Here is a 26,785-nt window from a genome sequence, read left to right as displayed (position 1 = left end):
GAAGGGGTTGCTTCCTCCTGACGACTATCCCACAGAGCTTGCTGGTCAGCCGAGGAGACCACGGCCGGAATAAGCCTGGACCTCTTCCTGCTGACTGAGAAGCTGTCTGAACTAACTGAGGAATTACTATCTTGCTGTTAATCTGGCTTGCTACGGCGGTTCACCAACCCTGGACTTTCACTGTCTGATACCCTTTGCCTTCTCCCCACCCCTCAACCTGTTTCCCTAATAAACCCCACAACTCTAAGTAAAAAAAAAAAGTTTTGTCCAGTCTGTGTGGTCTATCTACAACAAGTATCAAGCCTAGTAATTAGGAGATGATAGGTTCAGGGGTGTGGGGTTGTGTCTGACTTAACAAGAATGATTTATACTGTAGATACTGTCAGTAGGGACAGTACCCCCTTAAGAAGTCTGAGGTCAGACTCAGCCACCTTCTGTTTGCCCCTTTTACACTCACCCCCTCACCCTTTCTCTGCCATCTCTCACCCCTATACCCCCACCCACTCCTCATCCTTTCTCTCCCATCACCCCATTACCTGCCCCCACTTCCTGTCTCCCCCACCTATCACCCCACTCCCCGCCCCCAACCCTCTCACCCAACTGTTCCCTTCCTCTCCTTTCACTCTTCCTCCCCTCTCCCCCTCTTCTTCCATCTACCCCCACCTTTCCCAGCCCTCTCCCCAGTGCAGGGTCCTTCCCCCCACCCCCTCTGCCTGACCCCCGTCTTCCTAGGCCTCTAGAAAGCAGTCTGTCACCCTTTTCCCGAAAGGATTGTTCTCGTTGGAGGAAGGAAACCTCCCGGCCTTATCAGACATCCGGCTTCAGGCTGTAGCCCTGCAGTGAAAATCTACCCCAAGGCTTAGAGGTTATGCTGAGGTCACCTCGTTGGTGGAGAGCTCAGGGGCATGTGCTTTGGGCTGGGGCCACCACAGGGGCCACCCCGAAGCTCAGCAGGGCTCCCACCTGCAGCCCACACCTTCTGCCTCACCTGACCCACCTGCCAGCTCTCTCTCATTGCAAGAACAGGGAAATAGGGGCTCCTTTCTCTTCCACTGCCCTGGGCTGTGGGCTGGGTGTGCATTCTGCAGCTCGGGAGAGCAGCAGGAGCCTGCTATCACACCAACCATGTACTGAGCACCCGTGAGGGGCACACGCTGGGCTAAGCACTTTAGATCTCTGTGCTCACCATATACGTCAAGAAAAAGAAGGACTCTACTATGGAGAACGTGCAGCCAGAATGCTCACGTACTTTGAGAGTGTTATCAGGGGGAAGAAGTCCCTGGACAAGGTCATCGTGCTTGGGAGAGTGTCCATGACAAAGCGGAAGAGCTTCAACAACACAGTGGCCGTAACCATGGCAACGGTTATGAGCCCGGTCCAGGACCAGTATGGCTGCCTTGATGGCACCTAACAGCAACACGGCACGGTGCTCTTTTCTCTTCACCCCAACCGTATGGGGCTGCACAGTTAGTCGGACCACTATACAGATGAGAACACTGAGGCTCCACAGGTGAGCCTCAAAGTGCCGTTCTCCTGGGCTCCAGCTCTGTGAAGCCTCCCAGTACTTGGCAGGTAAGGCCAGTGGCAAGGAAGGGGTCCCTGAGCACATGAAGGGGGGGGACACCCCCAGGGGTGGGAAAAGTTTTGGGGCCATATCTCCAGGGAAGCAGGAATGGGTTGGGGAGGGGGGGGGTCTCAATCTTGAGTCCAATCAAGCAGAGCAGCTACTGTGTCCGTGCCAGGAGGTGGTGGCTAAGCCTCTCCTGACTGCGCACGCTGACAAGTGGTGCCCAAGCATCACCTCCCCCAGGCAGGCCCTGCAGAAGCCCCCCAGCTAGCAGCCACATTTCCACTGATAATGTGAACCAGTGGTCCACTGCCCCAGAGCAACTCTCCAGCAGAACAATAAAGCCTGTTCTTGTCCACAGCGGAGAAGACAGGGCGAGGCAGTGGTGGCCAGAGCAGCGGCTACCCAGGGAGAGTCACCCGGGGTCAGGCAAAGCCTGAGAGCAGGCAGGAGAGGTGTAATGCTGTGGGCTCCAGCTCACTTAGACACCCGAAGCTGCCTGCAGGTAGGCACACAGGGTACAGCACAGTCATGGCCAAGGTGATGCTGCAGGGCTCTGGTTAGCTCGGCTCCCCCTGTTCTCAGCCCTCAGGGCCCCATCTCCCCTGTTGGCGGGACCATCACTGTGACCATCACTGTGCTGGAGCTTTTGAACCAAATGCTGCACTCAGCAAATAACGTATGCACCAGTGGGGATGGGGGGCTCTCACCGTGCCCGAGTTCACCCCCTATTTCACACCGAGGGCTGGGGCCCTGGGGAAGCCCCTGATGACCAGCCCCTCTGTCGTCTGAGACAGAGTCCACGCACGGGCCACCCCAAGCCTTCCCCTAGGCCCCTGCACCCCTCAGCTGCAGTCCACAGTCTTGGCTCACCTGGAACCGGTGGACCAGCTCCAGGGACTGGCTGTCGTTCTGGTCAGCTTCGAGGATGACATCTGTCAGCTTGTGGATGATGACGTCCAAAGGGCCTTGCTCCTCGATGGGCTGGCTGAGGTTCAACTGTAAAGAAAAGGGGCACCGTTAGCACTACGGCCCACGGCCCCCGTTCTACCCCCACCATCCCCGTCCTGAGTCTCCTCGCTCCTCGAGGGCAGGCCCGAGGTTTGTATCTTGGGTTCCCCAAATGCCATGCTTCCTGGGCTGCAGAAGATGCAGCAACAGAATCAAGGAGATGAAGTGTATCTGGGAACACAAGAGTCACAGCGTCAAACACAGAGTGTTCCTGGAACACATCCTGTCTGCTCAAAAGCCTAGACCTTCCAGGAAAGGAAAACCAGGCTCAGAGAGGGGAAGTCAAACACTGAAATCACACAGCCCGGCTAAACTCGGGATTCCAAAGTCAGTGTCATCTCACAAAACCACACGCCGATTCAGACTAGCTGTGGTCTTCCGGGACCTGAGGACTGACGTCGGGTGCAGCTGCCTGTGCTCGGAGCTGACATCTGGGCCGATCCTGACCACGTGAAGGAGACAGGCTGCCTGGACCTGTTCCACGGGGGAGGATGTGTTTATTTTTTCAAGAGCTCAGGGTTGGGAAGATCAAGCCCCAGGGGAGCCGGTACAGACAGCTGGCGGACACCAGCATCACCTGACCCCAGGATGAGCACACCTGCCAGCCGCGGCAGCAGCCAGACACCAGGCGTCCTAACGTGCCAGATGTCTGCCTCAGCACATGGCCGCCGCCGCCAGCAGCGACAGCCCCCGAGGGAGTGGCGCCAGGCTAGTACCCTGGCTGACCCCCTCAGGTGGCCTCAGCAGGAGCCAGGGCAGGCCACCAGTCCCACCCCCACATGCAGCTGCTGCCAGGGTTCCTGGCCGAGTCTCACAGATAGCACAGAGACCACAGTGACAGCACCAAGTAGCCTCACTAAGTGGGCACTGTGCTAAGAGCTCACCCATATCACTCCCTCGGCTGACGGTGCCGGGAGGGATGCACTGAAAACCAAGGCGATCAGAAAGCCAAGACTTGACAAGCCAGGAGGAAAGCGGTGGGCTACGGGGCAGACCCAGGCCTGAGGTCTTGCTTGGCCCCTGTCCCCTGCAGCCGAGTCCATGTGGGCTTTGGGCTCAATCTAGCTGAGCAAGAGGCAACAGGAGTGAAGGGGAGAGAGGACTTAAAGAGCTGGGCTGCTACCTGAAATGTCATCAGTTCAAAGCCACCAGCCACTCCTAGGACAACGGCACAGTCTCCCCCTGCGTTACAGGTCTGCCAGCTCAAGAACCTGACCGTGAGACAGAACTGACTCGGGGGCAGTGGATTAGGTGGGGTTTTGTCTCCCTATAGCGGGCACAGACTCTGCTGGGCAGGGCACCGCAGCACCCTGCCTCTGTCCCCTGGTCCCTTCAGGCCTGGGGGCAGCAGGAGTGACTGCCAAGGACACTTCTGTCGCTTGTCGATTCCCGTGCCCGTTAATAAACTCTGTGATGTGCACACCTCTGGGGGGCGCCACCTCTTTGCTGTCAGGCTGCTGGGACCCTCCACAGTTCCTTTCCACTGCCTGCCAGGAAAGATGTTACAGGAGTCATCCTATTTACTAAAAATCCCCTGGGTCTCACAGAGAGAACTTACTGAAGAATACACACGCCCACACCCACAGCCAAGGCAGCTGTGAAAAACAAAAAACCAAACAAACAAGAAAACAGAATGAAAACCAGGTGCAGGTGAGCGTGCTCTCTCCTGGGCTCAGGCCAGGAGGGCGCATGGATGGGGTGGAGTACGGGGCACACTCAGCTCAGGGTCTTTTCACGCCAGACACTACCCATCCTCAAAGCTGCCCACGGGTTAGTGATGTCCCACCCTCACCGATCGGGACCCCAAGGCCCTAGGAAGGACACGTGGTCAGGACAGAGCTGTGGTGTTATTGTGGCCCAGCTGGGACAGAACCAAGGCCCCACAACACCCAGGCCTCCTCCTAGGCCCAGCTGTCAGGATCCCAGATCTGTCTCCAACCTAGTTGGTCATTTTCTAGGCCTCAGTTTCACCTTCCATAAAACAGGGCGTTAGAAGGGCTCATCTGTCTCCTCTGGATTTCACATTACAATCCTGCCCAACCTCCTGCCCCAAAACACAGAATTTGAAGGAAAGTAGAGAAACGAGAGGTGAGAGGGAAATACAGGCAAGGACTTGGTCAGTCTTGGAAGTCGCTGAGATGATCCGTTTTTCCTCTAAGCCGCACCTCCACGTGATGAGGTCCAGGAAGGAGGGACCCCTATCAGGCCAAGGCAACCACAGATGAACGGAATGAGGTCACACGTGGGTGCTGAGCAACGTGCCTCAGATTGTCAGGAGGCGTCCTCGTCTCCACACGCATCGAAGAGAAGCTCCCAGCTCTCCTCACATAGTGAGGTCCCCGAGGCCAGTCTGGGGCGTGAGGTGGGCAGAGGTCCCGGGGCTCTGTCCTCATCTCGCATTGGCCGGGGACCTGACAACCGTGGCTGTTTGGGAAATAAACTCTCGTGTGTTCCTGGTCGCTCTGCTGAAGGTAAACAGTAGAGGCCTGGACGCCGGCCACCTTCCTTTGTGTATTTTCCAAGCACTTTTATGCCAGTAAAACCCTTGTGGGAGAAGAGTGGAACACACGGCAGGCTGGTCTCGGCATGGCCACCTACGTGGAGCTGGAAGGGGCTCGAAGGCTCTGTCAGCACCCTTTTCTCCTCATGGAGGTGGCAGACGCTGCCAAGACGGCCTGGATACAAGCTGTGCCTCAGTTTCCCCGTTAGTAGCCTGAAGACATTATTAACTGCTGGATTAAGTTGAAATGGATGCACTGGACTCAACACCATACAGGACTGTGGTGTAGACCAGAAGATGACATTTACAGATGTGGCGTGAAGTAGGCGTTTAACAGAACCATTTAGCAGGGACTTCAAATCAATCCAAATGCATTCAGTTATGGCCGGCGCTTGGAGAAGGCCAGAATGGACCCAGATTTCTAAAACGTCAGAGGACCGGAACGATGACCATCATAGGGAAAATGATGGTTAAAGCCTTGGAATGGCAGACCTGGCAGAAGGCTACTCAGTGCTGTCAGGAGCCTGACGCAGGAGACTGGAAAACTGTCGGGACTGTGGAGGGAAGCACACGTCTCCAAGCTGCTCAGAGCGGGCATCACGGCCTCTGACTGTGAAGTTCAAGGGATCTGGCTGTTTCTCCGGATTAAGTGTGTACATACATACACAATTTTTCTCACTCAGCACACCTACATCCTGCCAGTTCAAGTGCATTTGGTTTTTACTCCAGTGACAATGACTGAATGAGAAAAATCAGTTTGAAGCTCTGAAGTCAGGAGATAGTTCCAGAGCCTGGTTGAAGATAGAATAGTCACCTTATGCTCCCAGAACTTCCTATCAGGCTTCAGATCTTCAGGCTCATCTCAGAAGCAGACCTTGATGACTGACCCCTAGATTGTACATGAGATAGTCCTTCATTGCCTGACCACTCCCCATGTCCCTGCATCCAGTGTGATCTCCAACTCACATTCCAAGTGCCAGCACGTAACTCACTCCTTTCAGGCCCTTCAGCTTGCACTACACCAGGAGCAGGTATCAGTGGCCCCATGCCTCACCCACAGTCCCAGAATCTTCTGCAGGCATGGGGTATAACTTTCCATGAGAAAGTTATTTCTTCATCCTCTGTCTCTTCAACCAAAAATACCACACTGCTCCATGCTCTGTGAGGTCCCCAAAGATGAACGTGGTGGCCTGGTGTCCTTAAGACCCAGAGCTCAAGATGAGCTCTTGGTAAACAGCTACTAAATTCAAAGGGTTTAAAGTAAACATGAATGATGCAGACTGATGAGATGGGGAACTTGAGGAAGTGTGGTTCTTGCCTGATAAGAGGGGTTAGAAACAGCATCCACGCCAGTGGTGAAGGAAAGAGGGGGAAGCCTTGACCTTATTCTGGATTGAACTTGGTCTCCAAAAATATCAAGGGCAGGGGGATCTCTGGTGGCCTAGTGGCAAGGAGCTGCAACTACAATCCCAGAGGCGCACGGTTCGAATCCACCAGATGCTCTGCCGGGGAAGGAGGGACAATCTCCTCCTGTACGAGTCAGATCTGATTTGACGGTACACTCACACACACACACAAAAAATATATCAAGGGCACTGCTGGCCCATATACTTATGTCTGGAGTTAGGTCTTTGAAGACATTATCAGGAAGCCATGCTGGGCTATGGTGCCCTTATAAGACAGAATAGTTACAGAATCACAAAAGAGGGGTGCAGGTGACACTGAGAAACCAGAAGAGACTCGAGAGGATCATCCCTGAGGGTTTCAGCCGAGCAGAGCCTGGCTGAGATGCTGACCTGCTCCTGACTCCAAATGGCCCTGTTGGAGAGGGAACTGTCCCAGGGGGACTCTGAGTCTGTGTGTCTTTACAGGAGCAGCCAGTTAACATCTGTCTCCTGTGGAGCAGCTGGTGGATCTGAACCACCGATCTTTCAGTTAATAGCCAGTGTTCTATCCTATCCTCTGCAGATGCTGCTAAATGCCCAGCACTGAATGATGGGGGTCACTAAAAAAAAAAAAAAAAAAGGTGACATTATGCTGAGTGAAATATTTCAGTCACAAAAGGACAAATATTTCATAGTGCCACTGTTGTAAAAGGGGACTGACATCGGGGTTGGGGGAAGACTGAGAAAGAGGGGATAAATAATGTATACTGCATTGAAACAGATGAGGGAGAAAACTGTTTAAAAGGGATATATGATTAGGTATTATTGTCATGACAGGAGTCCAGAATGAAGGCTGCACAGTGGAGTGGACTTGGGGGGAGGGATTGTATAACAATGAAAGAATTTTTCTTTTACTTTTCAAAGAGAAGAGAAAATTGGGGGTGGGGGGGCAGGGAGAAAAGTGCAACAGTGAGTGATTGGAAATCCAAAGTCTCTATAAATTTTCATTAAAATTAATAAATTTTTTTTAAAAAAGATGAAATTTTTTAAAAAAGTGTCCAATTCTCTGGCCAGCCCCGAGAGGAGGTAACTGATTTCTCAGCTCAAAAATAGCAACTGAAGCTGGTTTGGGGGTCACACATGTAAGGAAGGGTTGATACTGTCAGCTCAAAACCTGTCTCCTCATCTTCACAGCCAGAGGCCTTGGGTCCTAGCACCTGTGGGCAGCGCTTACACTCCTGCTCTGTTCTGTGCCCTGCAGACACACTGGCTCTTCCTCGACCCGAGAGGAGGGGGCCCAGAATGAGAAGGAGAAGGCCTGCTTACTATCTCTCACTGGTGCCAGAGCCCAGCCAACAAGACGCTTCCGCTCGATAAATGCCAGCTACTGTTTTTCCTCCTCACTGTTTTATACAACTGAGCGATTGAAAGTCCCCTGACATTCTGGAAGTGGGAGCTCTCTGCTTGGTCGGGAACTGGACAGAATCTGACTCAGACCACACTCTTCTTAAGTGTCTGTTGCCACATCAAAGTTCACTGCCACTGTCAAAGGGAAGAGCAATATTTACAAACTTCCTACTTTGGGCCATGTACCAAGCTACCAAGCACTTGAGGACACTGAGTCACATGGAGACTAAGTAGCTTGGCCAAGGTCACGGCTACGGTTGCACTTTTCAGTCTCTCCTGCCAGTCAGACATTTCACTTCTAAATCCCAAGTCCTCCTGGGTGCTGTCCTTCCCTTCTCCCTAAATTTACCCCCATGGACTGGTTTCGCTTCAAAGACAAAGTCCACTAGGTCAAAAGTCTCGCTTGGACCAAGGGTGAGACAACATGGTCCTGGACAGAGGGTGGAAGTCAGCAAACTCCAAGCTCTGTCCCGTAAGAAAAGATAGGTTCTGGGAGCTCATGGGCAGACTTAAAAGGGAGCTTGGCCACCAGGGACATGTCTTCCATGGCATCTGGTTTCTAACAGAGACTTTTACGTGTGTGTGTGTGTGTATACATACACACGTGCATATATATATATATATATATATATATATATATATATATATACACACACACACACATATACATACACACACACGTGCATATATACACACACACGTGCATATATATACACACACACACATATATATATATGATGGTGCAAGAGGGGAAGACCCTCTATGAGGTGGATTGATTCAGTGACTGGGGTAATCGGGATGGGTGTGTCAGAGGCAGTGCGACTGGCACAGGATAGAGCAGGGTTTAAGGCTATTGTACACAGGGTCACTATGAGTCGCTGGCAACTCGACGGCACATAACAACAACAACAAATTATATATAGGAATATATATAGAAGACTTTTCCCTGGCAAGGCCAACTCCCACTCCCAACAATCTCCGTTGTCCTTCAGAGTTGGCATCACCCAGGACTGGTCACCAAGCCATCAGGAGCTCAGCCCAGCAGGCTGGTGGATGGCAGGATCTTCAGCAGCCGGCGTCCAGCACTGGGAAAGGGCCATTAACCTCGATGCTCTCTGACCTAATTCCCCACTTTCTTGGTAACTGGTTTCCAATTACTGTTCTAAGTGGGAAGCCTTGCAATCTGGCAAAGGCAGACAAGTGGACAACCTTTTCCCCTAAAAGGTCAGAGGCCAGAACTCAGAGAGCTGATGAAGGTTCCTTGTGCCTCCTAAATTTCTCTTTCGAGGAGCCAGAAAAATTACGTCCACCCCGTGAACATGGTTCCTTCAGACCAGAACTGAGCCCGGGCTCCCGGGAGCTGAGAAAATGCTGATCTGGGCCCAGGACTGCAGAGTCAGGTTCAAGAGTCTATTAAAAGGATGAACCTGCCTGGGCCCTTTGACCTCGCAAGTCTGCTCCAAGGATGCTGCCTTATAGAAATCATCAACAGGCAGAAACTGAGCTTGCTAAGGCCAAGTGGACAGACAGAAAGGTTGAGAAAGGAATGTGTACAATGAAGAGGATGGTTCTACCCCTACGTGGGAGAGCCGGCTGCACAAGGCTGCCACTGAACAGCCCCTGAGACGGCAAGGTCGAGGCCTGGGGGTGAACAGTAGTGTCTGCTTGGATTGCCACCACAAGTATCTGACGAAGGCAGAGCTCAGAAGAAAGTACAAAATATGAAAATAAGAGGGTTAAGGGCATAGTTGTACAGAGGATGGATGTTACATTGCTTGGTGCTATTGTGTAGACTCGGACTTGAACTCTTCTCGATTCTGCACAATCCTCAAGGTCGCTGCTAAGTTCCAGTTCATTGTCGCTGTCACTAGGTATTCTTGCTGAGGGTATTCCTCTCTTTCCCTGACCTTCTACCATGGATGCTGACTGTAGATCCAAAGAAAATCAACTTGTTGGCCACTTAAAGATCTCTGGTGATGTAGTCTGTAGGGAGTTGCTGGTAACTCAGAGCTGGTACCTCGCTGGTGGTCTGAATCTACCAATGGTTCCATGGGGGAAAGATGGGCCATCTTGTTCCATGTAATTTATGTTGTTGTTGTTGTTGTTATGTGCCGTCTCCAAAAATCCACTGGAGGGACAGTTATGAGTCAGTTCCAAGAGAATGGGAAAGACTATCTTATCTATCGGTCCATTGGTGAAGATTCTTGTTTTCTTGATGTTGATATGTCATTTCAATGCTTTCTCCATCAATCATGATATTGCCAATTGACCCAATGGTGAGGACCTTTGTTTTCCTGATATTGAGACATAATTCATACTGAAGGCTACTACTGTCTTTGACCTCTGCAGCAAGTACTTAAAGTCCTCTTTACTTCAGCAAACAAGGCTGGATCATCTGCATAATGCAGGTTGTTGATGAATCTTCCTCCCATCCTGATGCCACATCCTTCTTGACAGAATCGTTTCTTGAAAGATCTGCTCAGCACACAGACTGAGTGGGGAAAGGATGAAGCCTAATTTTAAACCACGCAGGGTGCCCTCATTCTGTTCACTCTGAGCTGAAGTCCCTCAAGGACACACGGTGTCTTGGAGACCCAGCGTTGCTGTAGCGCAGCTATTAAAAGGATATGGATTTAGCTCACGGAAGTTTATTCTCTCACAGTTAATGGAGGAGCAGCTCACAACCCGCATGCCAACTCTAGTGGAAGGCTTCCCCCCTTTGTGTCTTCTAGGAGTTTCCCAGGAACCTGGGTTCAAAAGATGTGCTTCACCCCGGGCTCCTTCTTGTTGACACAGAGGGTCTCCTCTGACTGATCTCCTGTCCATGAGCCCCAGTGTGGAGAGGCTGGGTTCCAGTTGTCCGCAGCACCTTGAGCTTCCTGAACTTCCCCATCCCCAGCAGATGGGCCTATTAGTCATGCAGCCTCTAGCTCTGAGTCTGGCACATGTCTGTCTCTCACCTTTCTCGGCCTGTTTCCTCCCCTTCCCATAATCCTCCGCAGGAAACAGCGAGGGGACATGACACATCAACTCGCTGTGAATTGCGACCACACTGACAGAGGAGAGAAGGTGTGACAAGCTTCTTCCCACAAAGCACACTCACTGCCTTCCAGTTGATTCACTGCAACCTTCCATCAGGTTCCGGAGGCTGTAAATTTTAACAGGAAGAGACCGCCTCATCGTTCTCCTGCAGAACGACTGTAGATTGGAACTGCCAACCTTCTGGATAGCAGTCCAACACGGAACACACGATGCCACCGCTCACTCATTGCCATCAAGCTGGAGCCCTCTCATAACTGATCCTCCAGCTTGGTTTTGGAGGCTGTAAGTCACCCAAAAGGACACTGTCCATTTCTTTCCTCCGAGCTGCTGCTGGGTTCAAACCACCACGGAGCCTTGGCCTTTGGAGTTATCGGTGCACCTCCCTGCAGACTGTGCGCCACCAGAACTTCAAGGCACCGGCGCTCCTTAAGTAGTTTGTTGTTGTGTACCACAGGGTCAGAACTGACCCACTGCTCGATCTCCAGCAGGTTTTCAGGGGCCGTTAATCAGATGGGAGTTGACTGCCTATCTTTATCCTGCAGAGCAGCTGGTGGATTCAAACCATGTACCTTTGCAATGGCAGCGTAATTCCTTACCACTAAGCCACCAGACCTCACTGTATTACATAGTTGCCTGGCATCTCTGATGTGTCGTTTACTTTTCCATTTTACTTTAGCGAGTTGCACCATGCCAAAAAAGGTTTCCTTTTCTGTAACTTCAATTTATCAGCCTTTCCATACCACTTTTTTTTCTTTTTCTTAACTGTTGCAGAAATACACAGAACACAATGTTTGCAAATTCAACATTTTTTTCTCATGGACAATCTTGTGACATTAATAATGTCACACAGCAATCACCAACATCTGCTGCCAAACTTTCCAGCCCCGGAAACGGAAACTCGGGGCTTGCATCGTTCATAACTGACCCGTGACCCACCCAGAATGTAGCTGGGTGGGAGTCAGGGGGTTGGAACCTAGATAGATAGATAGATAGATAGATAGATAGATAGATAGATAGATACTCTTTTTTCTTTCAGGTACTCAATTCTCACCAACATCATTTGTCAAAAACACATCTTTGCTCATCATTTTCATACGGCACCATCTACAGATACTGGTTCCCATTTTTATTTGAGTTTCTCTCTGTCTCTCTACTTCCTTCCACTGAGGACCCTCTGGTGGTAGCACAATGGTTAACAAATCTGACTGTTATCCAAAAGGTTGGTGATTCGAACCCACCCAGCAGCACCTCGGAGAGACATCTGGCAATCTGTTCATGAAGACTTCACCTGGCAAACTCTCTTCGGCAGCCCTACTCTGGTCACTGGAGTTTGCTAAGAGTCAAAACTGACAGCCCAAAACGTCATCCTCACATTCCTGCACCTGTGTCATCTGCTCTTCCAGACACCTTGCTGCCCGCTCCCCCTCCACGTGACCCAGAGCTTTCCAGGCGAGGGACAGGCTGGCCCCACCCCTCCTGCCCCCACATGTGGTCAACCTGAAGCCTGTGCCAATGCATCTGGCAGCCCCACAGACACAGCTCAGGAAACGGAGAGAGCTGAGCCCTGCGCACCAGCGTATGGCTCCAGAGAGACCAAGTGAAACACACTGAGGTGCGATGGGTCGCGGTGGACACAAACTATCAAGAGCACAATCCGGGACACATTTCTCACTTCTGTCTTCGTCCAACACTCAGACAAGAGAGGAAGTGCTACCACTTCGAATCACACCCCTAGCCTGTTCTGCACTCCGCGTGCTCTCTCAAAACCCCAGTTTGCAATAGTGGGAAATGGGGGAGGTGGCAGAGGCAAGGGGGGACCCTGTGTTGTCACTGCCCCCTAAAGCACTGGAGATGTAGCCATGAAGTCAAGGTCCCCACTCCCAGGATTCTTCCAGCCAGGGCAGGTGGATGGCAGAGGGGCAGCACGTGAACCCACTTGGGGTTAAGTCAATGATTTGAGTATGAGTGACAGGGGCGGGGGGGCGGGCATGCATTTAGGACGCAGCATGGGGCCGAGACCCAATCGACCCAGGACGCACGTCGGGGAGGCCTGGCAGGGAGGACGGCAAGAGCAGGCCCTGCGGAGAGGCTGGTGGGTGGCCAGCGGGAGCGATCGGTGATCAGCTGCTATCCGACAGGTTGGAGGTTCAAATGAACACCCAGTTAGCTCCACAGAACAAAAGCCCGGAGCTGTGCTTCTATTTATATAAAGACTACAGCCACATCTGCAATCCTAGTCTCTTTTAGTCTAGAATTTCTGTTGAAATCTGTTCAGCAGCATGGCAGCAGGCCAGCTTCCAGTGACAGATGGCTGGTAGCTGGACGTGAGGTGCACTGAACAGGAACTGATTCGTGGGTTTCCGGCTTGGGTTATGCTGTGGTTCAGTCAGAAGCAACCCAGAGCTGAGCCTGCAGCAGGTTTTCAGAGGCAGCAAGTCACATGGGAGGAGGCCGTCCGTCTTCCTCCCACAGAGCTGCTGGTGGATTCGAACCACCTACTTTCCGGTTGGTGGCACAGCTCCTTACCACAAGGCCACCAGGAAACAATTTTACCCCTGAGCCACCGGTGCTCCAAATCCCCTCCCCGAGTGAAAATAGAGCCTTCTGTTTTTCACTTATGCAAATGGGGTTTCTGAGAAAGCTCCTGGGGTGCAAGAGAGACTTGGGGGAGACTCACCAAGCAGCAGCATTTCCTGTCTCTTATTTGGAGCAGTTCTACTCAGTAACACACGGGGGCGTCGTGAGATGGAGTCAACTGGATGGCAGAGGCTTTATGTGTAGACATGGGGAGCAGGGACGCGGGGAGAGGGCAAGAGAAGGTCAGAATCTGGAAAGAAGGGTTAAAAGGTGGGAATGTGTCCCAGAGGAGGCAGGCAGCCCTGGAGAGGGGAGAGGAGGCAGGTAGCCTTGGAGAGGGGAGAGGAGGCAGGTAGCCCTGGAGAGGGGAGAGGAGGCAGGCAGCCCGGGAGAGGGGAGTAGAGGCAGGCAGCCTTGGAGAGGGGAGAGGAGGCAGGCAGCCTTGGAGAGGGGAGAGGAGGCAGGTAGCCCTGGAGAGGGGAGAGGAGGCAGGCAGCCCTGGAGAGGGGAGAGTTCTGAGCAGAGGGCCTGGATGCCCACGGGTTCCTCTGAAGAGCTCCCTGGAGAGTTAACTTTGTTAACACTGTGAGTCATCAGCACCTCATTTGTTGATAGCACAGCAGTTAGCGATGAATGCCACTGTCCTGGCCCCTTGGGGCACCGCACTCAAGTGAGAACTTTAAAAGTCACAATGCTTTGTAGACAACCAGGGGCAGGCTGAGTCAGAGACCCCAGACTACTCAGTGGGACCCTGGCCTCTTGCCATCCTCTTCCATAACTCCAAGGTTTGGAGCAGTGGTGGTTCAAGGGTAGAATCACCTTTTTACCCATCCTGGAAACCCAAGAATCCATTCCCAGCCATTGCACCTCACGGCCAGCAAGTGACCTGACCTGTCACTGGAGGCTGGCCAGCTGCCATGATGCCGAACAGGTCTGAACAGGTCTTTGAGGCTAAGAAAGACTAGGAGGAAACACCTGGCAATCTACTTCTAAAAACCTGCCAGTGAAAACCCTACTTCCAATCTGTAACTGGTCATGGGGACTGTGTGGGAGCCGTAGCCAAGGTCCAACCTGTAACTGGCCATGGTGATAACGTGGAAGCAGCACCCCAGGGCCAACCTGTACCCGGAATGGGAGTGGGGTAGCATTTTATCTTACTGTGTCCTCGAGTCACCAGGTGACCGGGGCTCCTCAAGAGAAACAAAAATTTGGAGGCCAAGTCTTCAAACTGAGGGTCCCAGGTCGCACTGAGGCCTCTGAGGCTAAGTGCTGTGGAATGACAGCAGCTGTCCATCCCTGTCGGAACTGACATTTCAAAGCCCAACTGTTCCTTTTCCCCAACCTTACCTTACCCCACCCCACCCCACCCCACCCTGGCTCCAGGCTGACAACAAAAACACACATCTCAATGTTTCCTTTATCTCTCTGATCCTCCCAGAATGGTTAAAATTCTCCCAAGCCAAAAATACCTACTCTTCTGTATGTCAGCTTTAACAGAGGGAAGGAAAATTCTGGAGCCAAATTGCTCTAAAGTCGGCATAGATTCTCTTCTAAGCCCCAAAGCGGTGCTTTTGCTATATTCATTTTCTTTCTAAAGAGAGCATTGCTCGAGGCAGTTTCCAAACTGGTTTTTGATATAATGTTAATGAAAGCATATTAAAAAAGGAAAAAAATTCCATGAAAAAGAGAGGCTCAGGGCTCAGACTCCTTTGGAAAGACTCCGGGCCGTGCCAACTTCAGCAGCAGAAGCTGCTCTTGAAGGCCCTCTCAGAATGGTAATTCGCTCGGGGGCACCAAAGGGAACAGAGCCGATGCCAGACGCCCTCCCAAACTCCCCTGCATGGGTTCCCCAAAACAAAGCCAAGTCTCAGAGATCTGGAGGCATTAAGTGAATCAACACAGAAACTCAGACACTGAACCACAGCAACTGAATAGATTTCTACTGGGGACAAGCCTCCCTCAGGTATCTGAGGTTGTAAATATTTACAGAAAGAGACCCTCTTATCGTTCTCCTGGTGGGGCAAATGGTGAATTTGAACCATCTACCTTTTGGCTAGCAGCCCAACACATACCACACTCTACCACCAGGGAACCAACACAGAAAACCCTGGCAAACGTGTTTGATCACACCCTTAAATATCTTCTGGTTCCTAACAGCTCAGTGTCCCTGGTAGGCATAAAAGGTGGTGGTGGTGGTGGTTGTTATGTGCCGTCAAGTCGCCTGCGATTCATAGCGACCCTATGTACAACAGCCCTAAACCCTGCTCTGTCCTGTGCCAATTGCACCATCTGACACACTCACCCCAACTACCCCAGTCATTGAATCAATCCACCTCATGGAGGGTCTTCCCCTCCTGCGCTGTCCCTCACCCTCCCAAGCATGATGTCCCTCTCCAAGGACTGGTCTCTCCTCACAACATGTCCAAAGTGTGTCAGACGAAGCCCCAGAATCCTTGCCTCCAAGGAGCAGCCCGGTTTAACCCTCTCTAGGAAGAACCTGTTTGTTTTCTTAGAAGCCCATGGTACCTTCAATACTCTTCTCCAGCACCACAGCTCAAAAGCATCAATTATTCTGCTATCCTCCCTAGTCATTGTCCAACTCTCTGACGCATAACAAGTGACTGCAAAGACCATGGCCTGTATCAGGCGCACCTTAGTCTCCAGAGTGACACCATTGCTCTTCTCTTAAATTTAAACTCAAAGGATGATGGGCTGACTCCACTAAGAGGCACCTTGATAAAAGGGTCTGGCAAGCTACGTGAAAAAACTCAGTCACTGGAAACCCTACGTATGTAACATTTAGGGGACTAGAACTGCTCGGAGGACTGTCCTGGGCAGCATGTGCTGACTGAGCTCTCGCTGGGACCTGGTGGGTCATGAGGACACATACACACTGTCCTTCAAGTGGGAATTCCTATTCTGTAGAACATAATGTATTCAGGTTAACAAGTGACCAAGCAGGGCCAGGCCAGATCCAGAAGTTGAGACCCAGCCCTCTCTGCAGGTCAGCCTGTGGCCTGGTCCACTTCATTTCATGGTGGCAGCAGCACGGGGTCACAAATCCAGATCTGTTTTAACAGCGGGCCCAAGACTGAGTTAATGTGCTATTAATTACTGTGTTAACAGTTGAGAATAGGGCCTAAGGCGGTCCTGGCTGAGCCTGATGCGGCAGAGGGAAGGAAAGAAGGCTTCCAGGAGTAGGTGACTTCCAGTTTCAATTAACTGCATGAACAACACAGCTACACGGCAGAGAACTCGAACAGACATGGCGCTCAACTTGACAGCCATCGTGTCCTCAACTGTGGACCGGGAAGGAGGAGGGGCACGGCCTCATCGGGTTTCTGTGCTTCTGCCCTGGGCGTATAGAAACTGTCCCTCAGCAGCAGTCATGACATCCTGCGAGGGCTGGTCACCGTCCCGCTCTGCTCCTTCAACACATCGTAGCACCAGAGCCAGGCTGCGTGGGCCCAGGCCAGGGAGTAGAGAGAGAGAGAAAGCAGGAGTGTGCCAGGCTGAGGGTCACAGTATGTTCTGGGGGAGCACCCCACCCGAGGAGACCAAATCCAAACCCTGGACGAGCCGAGAGGAAAAGGGAAGAGGCGCCGGAGGAGACCCAGGTCAGATGAGAGGGAGAACCAGCAGAGAGAGAGTGATGGGAGAGAGAGATCGTGTGCATGTGAGCAGTGTGGGCGTGGAGGAATGGTGTGTGTGTGTGTGTGTGTGTGTGTACACAAGGTGTGCATGTGTGCTGCGTGGGGGCTGTTTCGTATCTAGTACATGTTAGCTTGTGGTCTGTGCATGTGAGGTGTGTGTCTGGGGGTGTTGCTGGTGCATATAGAGTATACATGTATGATGTGTGTGGGTTGTAGAGTGTGTGTATGGGGTGTGTGTGTTGATGAGTGTGACACATACATGCATGTATACACACACACACACACACACACACACACACACACACACACACGTCTGTCTAGACAAAAAACTGAGTAGGTGCAATGAGGGTGGAGGAGCATGGGAGGGGACACACAGGCTCCCAGACAGAGTATGAAGTAGAAAGATCCAGAACTGGGGAGATGTTCAGATGGCACAGAGAGGCTACCCAGTGCCTGAGTGGCTGGGGGTGAAGAGGGGTTCAGTTCAGGGATCAGCACACACAGGCAGATTCCAGCCTAAGGGGGGTGAGGGGTGAGGAGTGTGGGCTGCCAGTCTTTCTCCAAAGCCAAGCCTGTTATGTGCCACTGAGTCACCTGAGACCCATGGCGACCCTGTGGACAGCAGCTCTGAACCCGGCCCCTGTCCTGAGCCAGTCACTAATTCCGACGCCTGAGTTCTAACAAGTGTGAACCCCAAAAGGGGTCTACCATTTTCCAATGGGTCCCTCCCACAAGTCTCCTTCAGCAGCTGCCCTAGCACCCCCCCCCACACACACACACACAACCCAAGCTCAGGTGGGCCACGCTGGATCTGGGAGGTGGGCCCAGGCACACAGCTTCAAGCAGCCAGGGACTCAGCTCCGGGTTCCTATGTCAATCACTCCCTCCTCTCAGTAAAAGGGGAAGAAACACAGCACACCTGCCACACTCCAAAGCTGCACCATCAACGGTAAAGCCCCTTCAGGCCCACAGGAAGACAGAGAAAGTCTTGAGTCTGACTCTGTTCCAGAAACACCCCGCTCTCCCTTGGACTCATTTACTTGTGGGCTTTCTTTTCTAGAGCCTTCCACAAAGAATGGAGAGGGGTCAGCGCTGGCCTTCTCAGGCTGGAAGTGGCTCCACTTCCTCTCTCCAGATAAGGCCTGTCCCTATCCCCTGGGACGTGTCTGTCATGGGCCCCGGCACAGTGAGCAGAGGAGGAAATGCACAGGCTGTTCCTTCAGCAGAGGACCCCCCTCCAGCAAGGACACTGGGTAGCCCCCAGCCCCTGCTCCAACAGCCCAGGAGGAACTGGCCTGGCCGACATCCTGCCTCCCCACCTCAGAGCCATGGGCAGCACACCTCCTCTTCGCTGTTCTTTCTGTTCGATTCTGCAAGCCCCCCGTTTGCTCTGGCGTCTGAGTACACGGAGGAGACAGATGGTGGCCAGGGACACACACCCCCCCCCCAGGAGCTGTGGGTCCCATCCCCAGGGCATCACCCAGGGGCAGAGGACTGAAATGACCACCACATGGTCTTGTCGAGGATCATGTCAAAAGTCAATCAATCCACTGTGACAGTAAAAAGAAAAAACACAAAAAAACCCAACCATTTCCTCAAAGCTGAAGACTGAACAGTCCAGACACCTTGTGAGATCAGACAGACACGCACGCGAGGCTTGTTTTTCGATGGTCAAGCTGGTTTTGTATTCTTCTCACACTTCCCACAGGCAATGAAGTAAGTGTGGCCTTTTCGAGAGCTTAGCGGGGGCGCACACCCCCAACCCTGAGAGGAGTTCTGGTTCCCAGCAGCCCCCACATTCATCAGCTCTCTTAACCCTCGTCTGTCCAAGAGGACACATTGTGACTGACGAGCGTAGTGGACACAAGGTCACCAGTTTGTGCTTGGCTAATGGCTTCCACATGGGGCTCACACCAAGCTCTGGAGCACTTGCCCACCCACTTCTCCTGGTTCTGAGACTGAGCCCAGCCCACACACTGCCTTCCTCCCTCTCCTCGTATGGGCGGGGGGAGGGGGCATCCAAGAAGACCTAGGACGTTTTTATCCAAAAAAAATTACCAAAACCAGAGCTCTTCAAAGGAGGGGAAACAAAGACTAGAAACGCCCTAAGATAAAAGCAGAGGTGAAAGAAGAAAGAACATCCCTGCCAGGGGAGGAATGAGACTGGCAGGGAAACTGAGGTGGGGGCCCAGGCCACTGCTCCACGGTGCCTGGAGGACCAGGAAAGCCACAGTCTCTCAGCCAGAGATGACAGACACTCCCAGATCCCCGCCCCATGTTGCACCCACTCGATAGCCTCGAGCAGTGACGCCACTTGCCAGGGCTCTGTTCTGGGGGGACCCTAAAGGTCCAGGCAGCCAGGACAGGACTGCCGTCTGCTCCTGGGCACAGCCTCGACTGCTCAGTCCCCATCCCTGCAGGCACAGAGGAACCACTCACCCTCTGTCCCCATTCTTTACACCTTCACCTGGACTACTGATGACAGAAGGAGAAAGGGGAATGCTTCTTCATGAAGATACAGACACCACCTGTGACTTCCTAGGGGGTGGACGGGCAGGGCAAGTGCGGGGTGAGGACGTCTGCCTGGATTCCAGAGAGAAGGCCCAGAGTCAAAACAGCCCTGATTTCTACCAAAAATTCAAAATAGTCACTGTTAAAGCACATCTCCCCACAGCCCATGAGTTCGCCACACTGTGACAGTTTAGGCATAATGTAGTGTAGAAGGATTTCAAATACCAGGGAAGTAAGTCACGCAGATCAGATTTTAGCAGAACATTCAGACCAACAAAAACAAAGGCCTGGCAATTACCCCACAGAAGAGCCCACGCACTTCCTCTGCCTTGGGTGCATCGGCAGGGGAGCAATTACCAGGACATTCATCAAGTCTGACAAAATAAAGGGTCATTGAGGGTGAGGAAGATGCCTCAGTGGGAAAGAGAAGGGGCTCACACATCAACGCTTATTCTTCTGAAAACAAACCCACGAAAACCATGAACGTTGCAACACAAGACTGTCTGACTTGCAGCAGACACACCGCTCGCTGGTCAGGATGGCCACTCGAGGAGGACCGGTGTGAAGAAGAGAGGGTGAGGGAGCCCCATGGCTGGAATGAGGGCCACCACCGTGCTGGCAGGACGGCGAGGAGGAGGCAGGGCCAGGCAATATTGACTTCTACCGTGTGCAGTGGGCTCAAGCGTGTCAGAGAGTGCAAGGGAGGCACGGGACGGAACAGCTGTTCACAGGGTCGCCACGGGTCACATTCAACCTAACAACTGTGCGTCTGATCCACGCCACGGTGTCTTCAGTGGCTTCCTGAAAGCTGGACAATGGACAAAGGTGACTGAAGAGCAGACACCTGTGAATTGCGGCGCCGGCAGCGGGGACTGAATATCCCAGGGACCGTCAGTAACTAGCAAGTCTGTCGTGGAGGAAGTGCAGGCCGGGTGCTCCTAAGAGGCACAACAGGCTCAATGATGAGGACGGTCCAATCGGTTGTTCAGAGTCACTAAGAGCCGGAGTGGACTCAACGGCACCTCACAATGACAACTGTATGGAGAGCGATTCTACCGGAGTTCACTTATGAGCAGCTAACAACTAAGAATTGAGAAGGTTCTATCTGTACCGTCCAAATGGAGACAGGGATGTGAGGGCGAGCTGGCTGCGACATGTCACCCCACCGACCGCCAGGGTTGACCCGGCTCAGCTGGCTGGCTAGGTGGGGGTCCCCTTCCTCCCCCACCCATCCATTTGTGTCCCGCCCAAAGCTGTGCACTCGGTTGAAGAGGACAATCGTCCCAGATAGGAGGGCTGTCCTCCAGGCAAGAGTACATGACCTCCCAACAAGCTCTCAGAGGGAATGCCGTGGGTCCCTGGATGAAGGCCGGCCATGCTCACTCAGCACCTGAAGGCACACAGGGCAGCCTGAGGCCCCCTCAGTGTCTGCTGGTCTCAAAACAAGAGCCGACACCTCTCTAGAGCTCACCTGAACACCTACACCTTGGGCTCCTGGGGCAAAGCCTCAAAATACCCCGGGTGGAGGACACAGGGCTGAGACTCAATCCAGCTTCAAGACAAGGGGCAGCGCAGAAAGCTCCCTGACAAAGCGATGCTACTGTTGTTAAGTGTCATTGTCAAGGGCGACCCTGTGTACAACAGACCAGACGGCTCCCGTGCCATCCCCAGAACCGTGGCTCTATCTCAGCCCACTGTCACAAGCACTGTCAGCACAGCTGGCTTTGCCCAGCATGATGTCCTGCAGGGACTGTCCTTCCTGCCTTCGTGCCCTAAGTATGTGTGACAAAGTCTCACCACCCCTGCTTGCAAGACGGCTTTGTTTGTTCTTCTGGTCACCCTTCTCCAACACCATCCCTTAGGCACTCAGCAAGGCCACGACGCGTCCTGTCTGCTCCAAACGTGAAGCACTTGCTGGAGCTTCACGGCAGCTGTGAAGATGGTGGAGATGCTGGAAGGGACCCTCTCACAGACCTGACGGGGGTCACTGTGAGTTGGCGTCACTAGACAGCAACATAATTGTTATTGTTTTTGGAAAGACACTGATGTGATTCTAAAGTAATGTAGCTTTAATGGGGGAAAAAAGTACACCAGCTCTCTTTCTGATCAAATGAATAATGCTTGCTGAGAGAGATACTTAAAGTTCAAGTTATTTATTCACACAAGGCAGTGCCTTTGATTTCAGAGATCCTGACAACAATTCGTTCTATAAACTGACTTCCATCTAGTCCATTCGGCCCAGCGGAAACCCTACAGGCCGGGGCAGGACAGCCCACGGGGCTTCGAGGGCTGGGATCTTTCCAGAAGCAGGCTGCCACAGCTTTCTCCCACACGGGGGGTAGAGGGCTCGATGCAGTTGCTTTTTTTTTTTTGCTGGCAGTCAAGGGTTTTAACTATACTTCCCCCCCAAATTTTCTCAAGATTTTAAATTATATTACATGACAAGGTTTGTGACTTACTTTTTTTAAAACACAACTCACTGTTGTTGATTCGGAACCAGCTCACAGCTGACCCGGCACTGGGTTTCTGGAGGCTGTAAACCCCATGGGAGGTGACTGGTCGTCTTTGAACTACCAGGGCAGAGTGGCCTGAGGTTAGCTTTCCTGAGTAAGAACAGTATCATTAAAAGAGCATGCGTGATACAGCAGGACAGTCCTCCATCCACAGGGGTCTGGACAGCTGGTGTTTTTGGAAGGAGATCACCAGGCCACTCGTGGTGGATTCAGACTGACAACCTTTCAGGTAGCAGCCAACAGACTTAATGGCTTACACCGGTCAAAGCAACTAACTCATGGTCGTTGTTCCTGTTGGACGTCAGTGGCTTGAGTACAAGTCATGGCGACCCTGTGAACAACAGATCTGAGCCCTGTCCTGTCCTGCGCCGTCCTCACCATCCCTGACACACTAGAGCCCACTGCTGCCGTCACTGTGACAGTCCACCTGGTTGAGGGTCTTCTTCTCTTTCGCTGACCCTCCTCCACCTTTCCAAGCATGATGTCCCTCTCCAGGGAATAACGTCTCCTAACAACAGGTTCTAAGTACGTGAGACAAAGCTTCACCAACATTGCACTCATGGAGTAAGTGAGCTAATTCCGAACCAAGGTGAGTCTACCTTGGGTTCTCAATGCTCCTTTCCAGGAGCAGGTAGCTTCTCTTCCTCGGAGCAGCGGGCAGGTTCCAATCACTGACCCCTCAGTTAGCAGCTCAACATTGACCGCATGGCACCGGGCTACCTTTACCCCACCTAAAAGGGCAATGAAGTGTAACACTTAACTAGTCCCCAACCACGTGGGATCAGATAGCTTCTCGCTGTGCAGCTATCCATTACACAGGGATGACGATTAAATCGCATCCCATGCCCAGAAGGTAAAGAGTGTTCAAAGCCAGAAAAAGACCGGTTTTCTAAAGAAAAAGGGGGTAAGCTTGAGCAATAGCGATCGTATAAATGTGTGCAGTGGGAAGCCTCATTTCCTCATCGGGCTGGAAAGCAAGGCATCCTGGTAACCACTCCCACCATCTGTGGCCTATTTCTTGCTCAATTTGTCTCCCAACTGCACCCCAAAGAAGAGGTCCCCCGGGTTTTGGATTACATCCCCGATGTAGCACCCCGTTGGGGTAAGTGACAATCCTCCGCTCTCCTGGAAACCGTGCTGCTCTCCAAAGCCCACATCGGACTACCCTTCTCCTACCAAAAAAAAGGCCAGAGTCCTCATACGGGCGCCTGCTCAGCTCCCCGGTGCTTCCCCCAGAAGCCTTCCACAGCCCCTCCCACAAGGATTTGGCTCGCCTTTTGGCAATCCTTGGGGTATCCAGTCCCCAGCACCCCGGGTGCTCCTTAGAGGTAAGGATGGTGAAACCTTGTCTCACAAACTTTGGGCACACTGTCAGAAAGGACAAGTCAGTCCTTCGAAACAGACGTCACGCCGGAAAAGGTGAGGAGTCAGAGAAAGAGAGGAAGCCCCTCGCAGAGATGGGCTGACACAGTGACTTGAGCAGATCAGACAGAGATCCTGAGGGGCAGGATCTGGTGTCACTGGGCTGCTATGAGCCGACAACTCAACGGTCCCTGGCAACGAGGACCCTCCGTCTTCCCACCTGCTGGAGCCCCAGGTGTGTGGTCTAAAACCCTGGGCCCGGGAATCATGTGGCAGCTGTGTGTAGACTCTGTTGACCCCCTGAGAGCCCTGAACCAACAGGGCAGTGGGGGGATCCTTAGCCTCAAGGGGTAACTGTGCAGGTGAACAGAGCTGGACCAGGACACCCCTGAGAGGTCGCCCAGCTCCAGGTCACACTACAACAGCTGACCTGAGTCCTGCTCTGTTTTCACAGAAGCAAAGAGCACTGCTGGCGCAGTGGGTAAGCGCTCAGCGTCTAACGTCTAACTGCAGGTCCTAGCTGGAGTCCACCACCTGGACTTCAGGAGAAAAAGCTGGGGTGGTAGTCAGCTCCCAGAAGGAATGCAGCCTGGGATCCCCGGGGCAGCCCCACCCTGTCCCCCAGGACCGCTCTGAGTCAGAATCAGCTCTGTGGCAGTGGGTTTGGGGTTCCGGTTTCAGTACACACCGTCCGGGGTGGGTGGAAAGAACACATGGCGTTTTCACTTCTCCTCTGGGACCCTGTGCTCACTCCCCCACCCCTCCTGGACACACCCCTTCATGTCTGCCAGGGCTAGGGTGCGGAAGGGGCTCCCAGCTTTGCAGATCCCCAAGCTCTCCCTCTGGGTGAGGGAAGAACACACCGTACCCCTCTTCCCACTGTGGCAAGACACACCTCACTTCTGCCACGTGGGTTCAGAAAGGTGAGAGGGCCCTCTCCTGCTCACTGAGACCACATTTCACGCGTTTTGGGCACAGTGGTCTAAATCTTCGACAGGTGAGGACAGAAAGGTCAGAGTCGGGGTTCCAGACTCCTGAAATCCATGGAGTCCACGGTCAGGGTTGTAAGGGAGAGGAAACAGAAGAGGGAGACAAGAATTGCAGGTAGGCTGACTGCAAAGGGCCCAGACGAGAGCTGAATGCAGTCCCTGGCCAGCATCCACAGGGCTTGTCGCCCTGCTCCGCCCACTTCTCCTGCCAGGTCACCCTGAATGTGTGCAGTTCTGCAAACACTGGTTCGTGCCCCAGGGGCTGTCCCTTATCTCCCTCAGCTGTTGCTAGCCCCCCAGCATTCCCAGGAGGCTGGTCACATGTTCTCTCTTCTGGGGGTCATCATGGCTCCGCATCCCTCCTAGTGGCCCACCGCTGCAGATGGGGCAGTAGGGGTGACAGGAGATACCCAAGCCTGGCAGGCGGGAAGACCAAGGCCAAGCCTGGCTGGTTCTGGGTACCTAATTTCCCCCAGGCCCTGTCCTCACCTGTAAGGTGGGACTACACCTGCTCCACAAGGTGTCACAGGGATTAAAGGAGAACCACAGGGAAGGAGCTGTGCTCAGAGCAGCAGCGGCAGCATGAAGTGCGCCCCGTGCCCCCCGCTGTCCCCCATCAATGCAGAGACAGGAGGTGGCTGAACCAGTACTACTGCCAAGGGCCAGACTCGAACCTCCAGTGCTGGATGCAGTGGCCCGTGCCTGCCCTGGGCTGTCTGTCACTGTTGGTCAGCACGCTGCAGGACGACGCTTAGTCCTGCTCACCAACAGCCCCGGCATCTCGAACAGATGTCACCTGGCCATCTCTGAGAGCTCCCTGTGGGCCCACTGCCCTCAGCTCTCTGCTCACAATACCCTGTACCACGGGCACCAGTGGACCAGCAGGAAAGTGGCCCAATGAGGCTCTGAGGCCAGATCCAGGCCGCAGCTGGCAAATGACAGAGCCAAGGTACGTGGATGAGGAGAGCTGAGCCCAAGGAGCCCTGGGGGCTCAATGGTTAGGTGCTTGGCAGCTAACTGAAAGGTTAGTAGTTCAAACCCAACAGTGATTCTACAGGACGAACGACTTGGGGACCACTGTGGTGGCGATTACAGACAGGAAAGCCCTACTGGGCAGTTCTAGTCTGTCTTTTAGGGCCACTCCAGTTGGAATCAATGTTCAACAGCCCGTGAACCATTTGATCAATGAATCCATCAACAATCCCCTGGATCGCTGGCTTCCAAGCCTGCCATCACCCAGTTTCTCCAACTCCTACCCACTTGTGTTTCCTCCATGTCTTCAGTCCCACACAGCTCGCTCTGAGAGCCCCCTCCTCCAGGAAGCCTCCCTGGACCTTCTCCTGCTGGCACAGAGATGCCTCTTCTTGCCCTGTATGTTCAAAGTATTTGTTATTCCCGGCCCAGCTCTAGTGGGTTCTAGTCCTGCACCTGTACTGACCAGTGATGGAGAGAGCTGGAAAGGGTGAGATGCAAGGCCACTGTGATGCTGCCCAGACTCTGTGGAAACCAGGAAGTGAGTCCCAGTGAGGGGTGCAGCGGCCAGAAGCATGTGAACTGGGACCCCGCATCAGCTGAACAGGACCAAGGGCCCAGCCTGAACTGGGACACAGTAGCCACCCTCAACATGTGGAGGACTCAGATATTCTTCCCAGTACCCAGCTCACAGCTTTCCAGAGGTACAACCCTTACAGAAGCAAGAACACCACACCTGCCTCCTGCGGAGCTGCTAGGGGAGCTGGGGGGATGCGGCTTGAACTACTGACATTCTGTCTAACAGCTGGGTGCTTTACACCCTGTGTCACCAGGCTGCATACCCAGTAAATAAGGTGTGATGAAATATAATTGCCACAGTTAAAGAGATGACGATTCAAGAGGACAAGACCTCTGGATGACCAACCCAGGATTCACACCCAACTCAGGCACACAGATCCATGGGCATTCTCGCCTCTGTCACCGGCTGTTCTGGGGAGCACTCTTGGAAGGGAAGGCAGGAACAAAGCGGACGAGAAAAACAAAGTCAGCCCCTCTCTCCTCAGCCAGCAGGACCCCAACTGGTCCTTGATGTTAGCAGAGGTTTGGGAGAAACGCCTGGACACAGGCCATCAAACCCAACAAACGAATGAAAGAATTCGAAACAGTGCCGACATTCATTTGGAGGGTACTCTGGAGCCTACCGAGTAAGGAGCTTCACTGCCAATCCAAAGGCAGGTGGTTCAAATCCACACAGCTGCAGAGAGAGAAGGAGAAGGGGAGGGGAAGGGAGGGGAG

General features: G+C 53.0%; 1 protein-coding gene across 1 annotated transcript in view; it reads right to left on the bottom strand.

Moving 5' to 3' along the window:
• Window positions 1–26,785, bottom strand: part of ITPK1 (inositol-tetrakisphosphate 1-kinase) — a 168,321-nt gene that overhangs the window by 56,067 nt on the left and 85,469 nt on the right. Inside the window, exon 3 of the mRNA XM_006879106.1 lies at window positions 2,441–2,566. Coding sequence (XP_006879168.1) covers window positions 2,441–2,566 — 126 coding nt within the window. The remainder of the gene's footprint in view (window positions 1–2,440; window positions 2,567–26,785) is intronic.

This window comes from Elephantulus edwardii, unplaced genomic scaffold (assembly GCF_000299155.1).
Source record: "Elephantulus edwardii isolate Elephantulus edwardi_28Jun2011 unplaced genomic scaffold, EleEdw1.0 scaffold00002, whole genome shotgun sequence".
Lineage (NCBI taxonomy): Eukaryota > Metazoa > Chordata > Mammalia > Macroscelidea > Macroscelididae > Elephantulus > Elephantulus edwardii.
The sequence above is the reverse complement of the archived record's forward strand: the minus strand, read 5'-3'. Positions and strand labels throughout refer to the sequence as shown.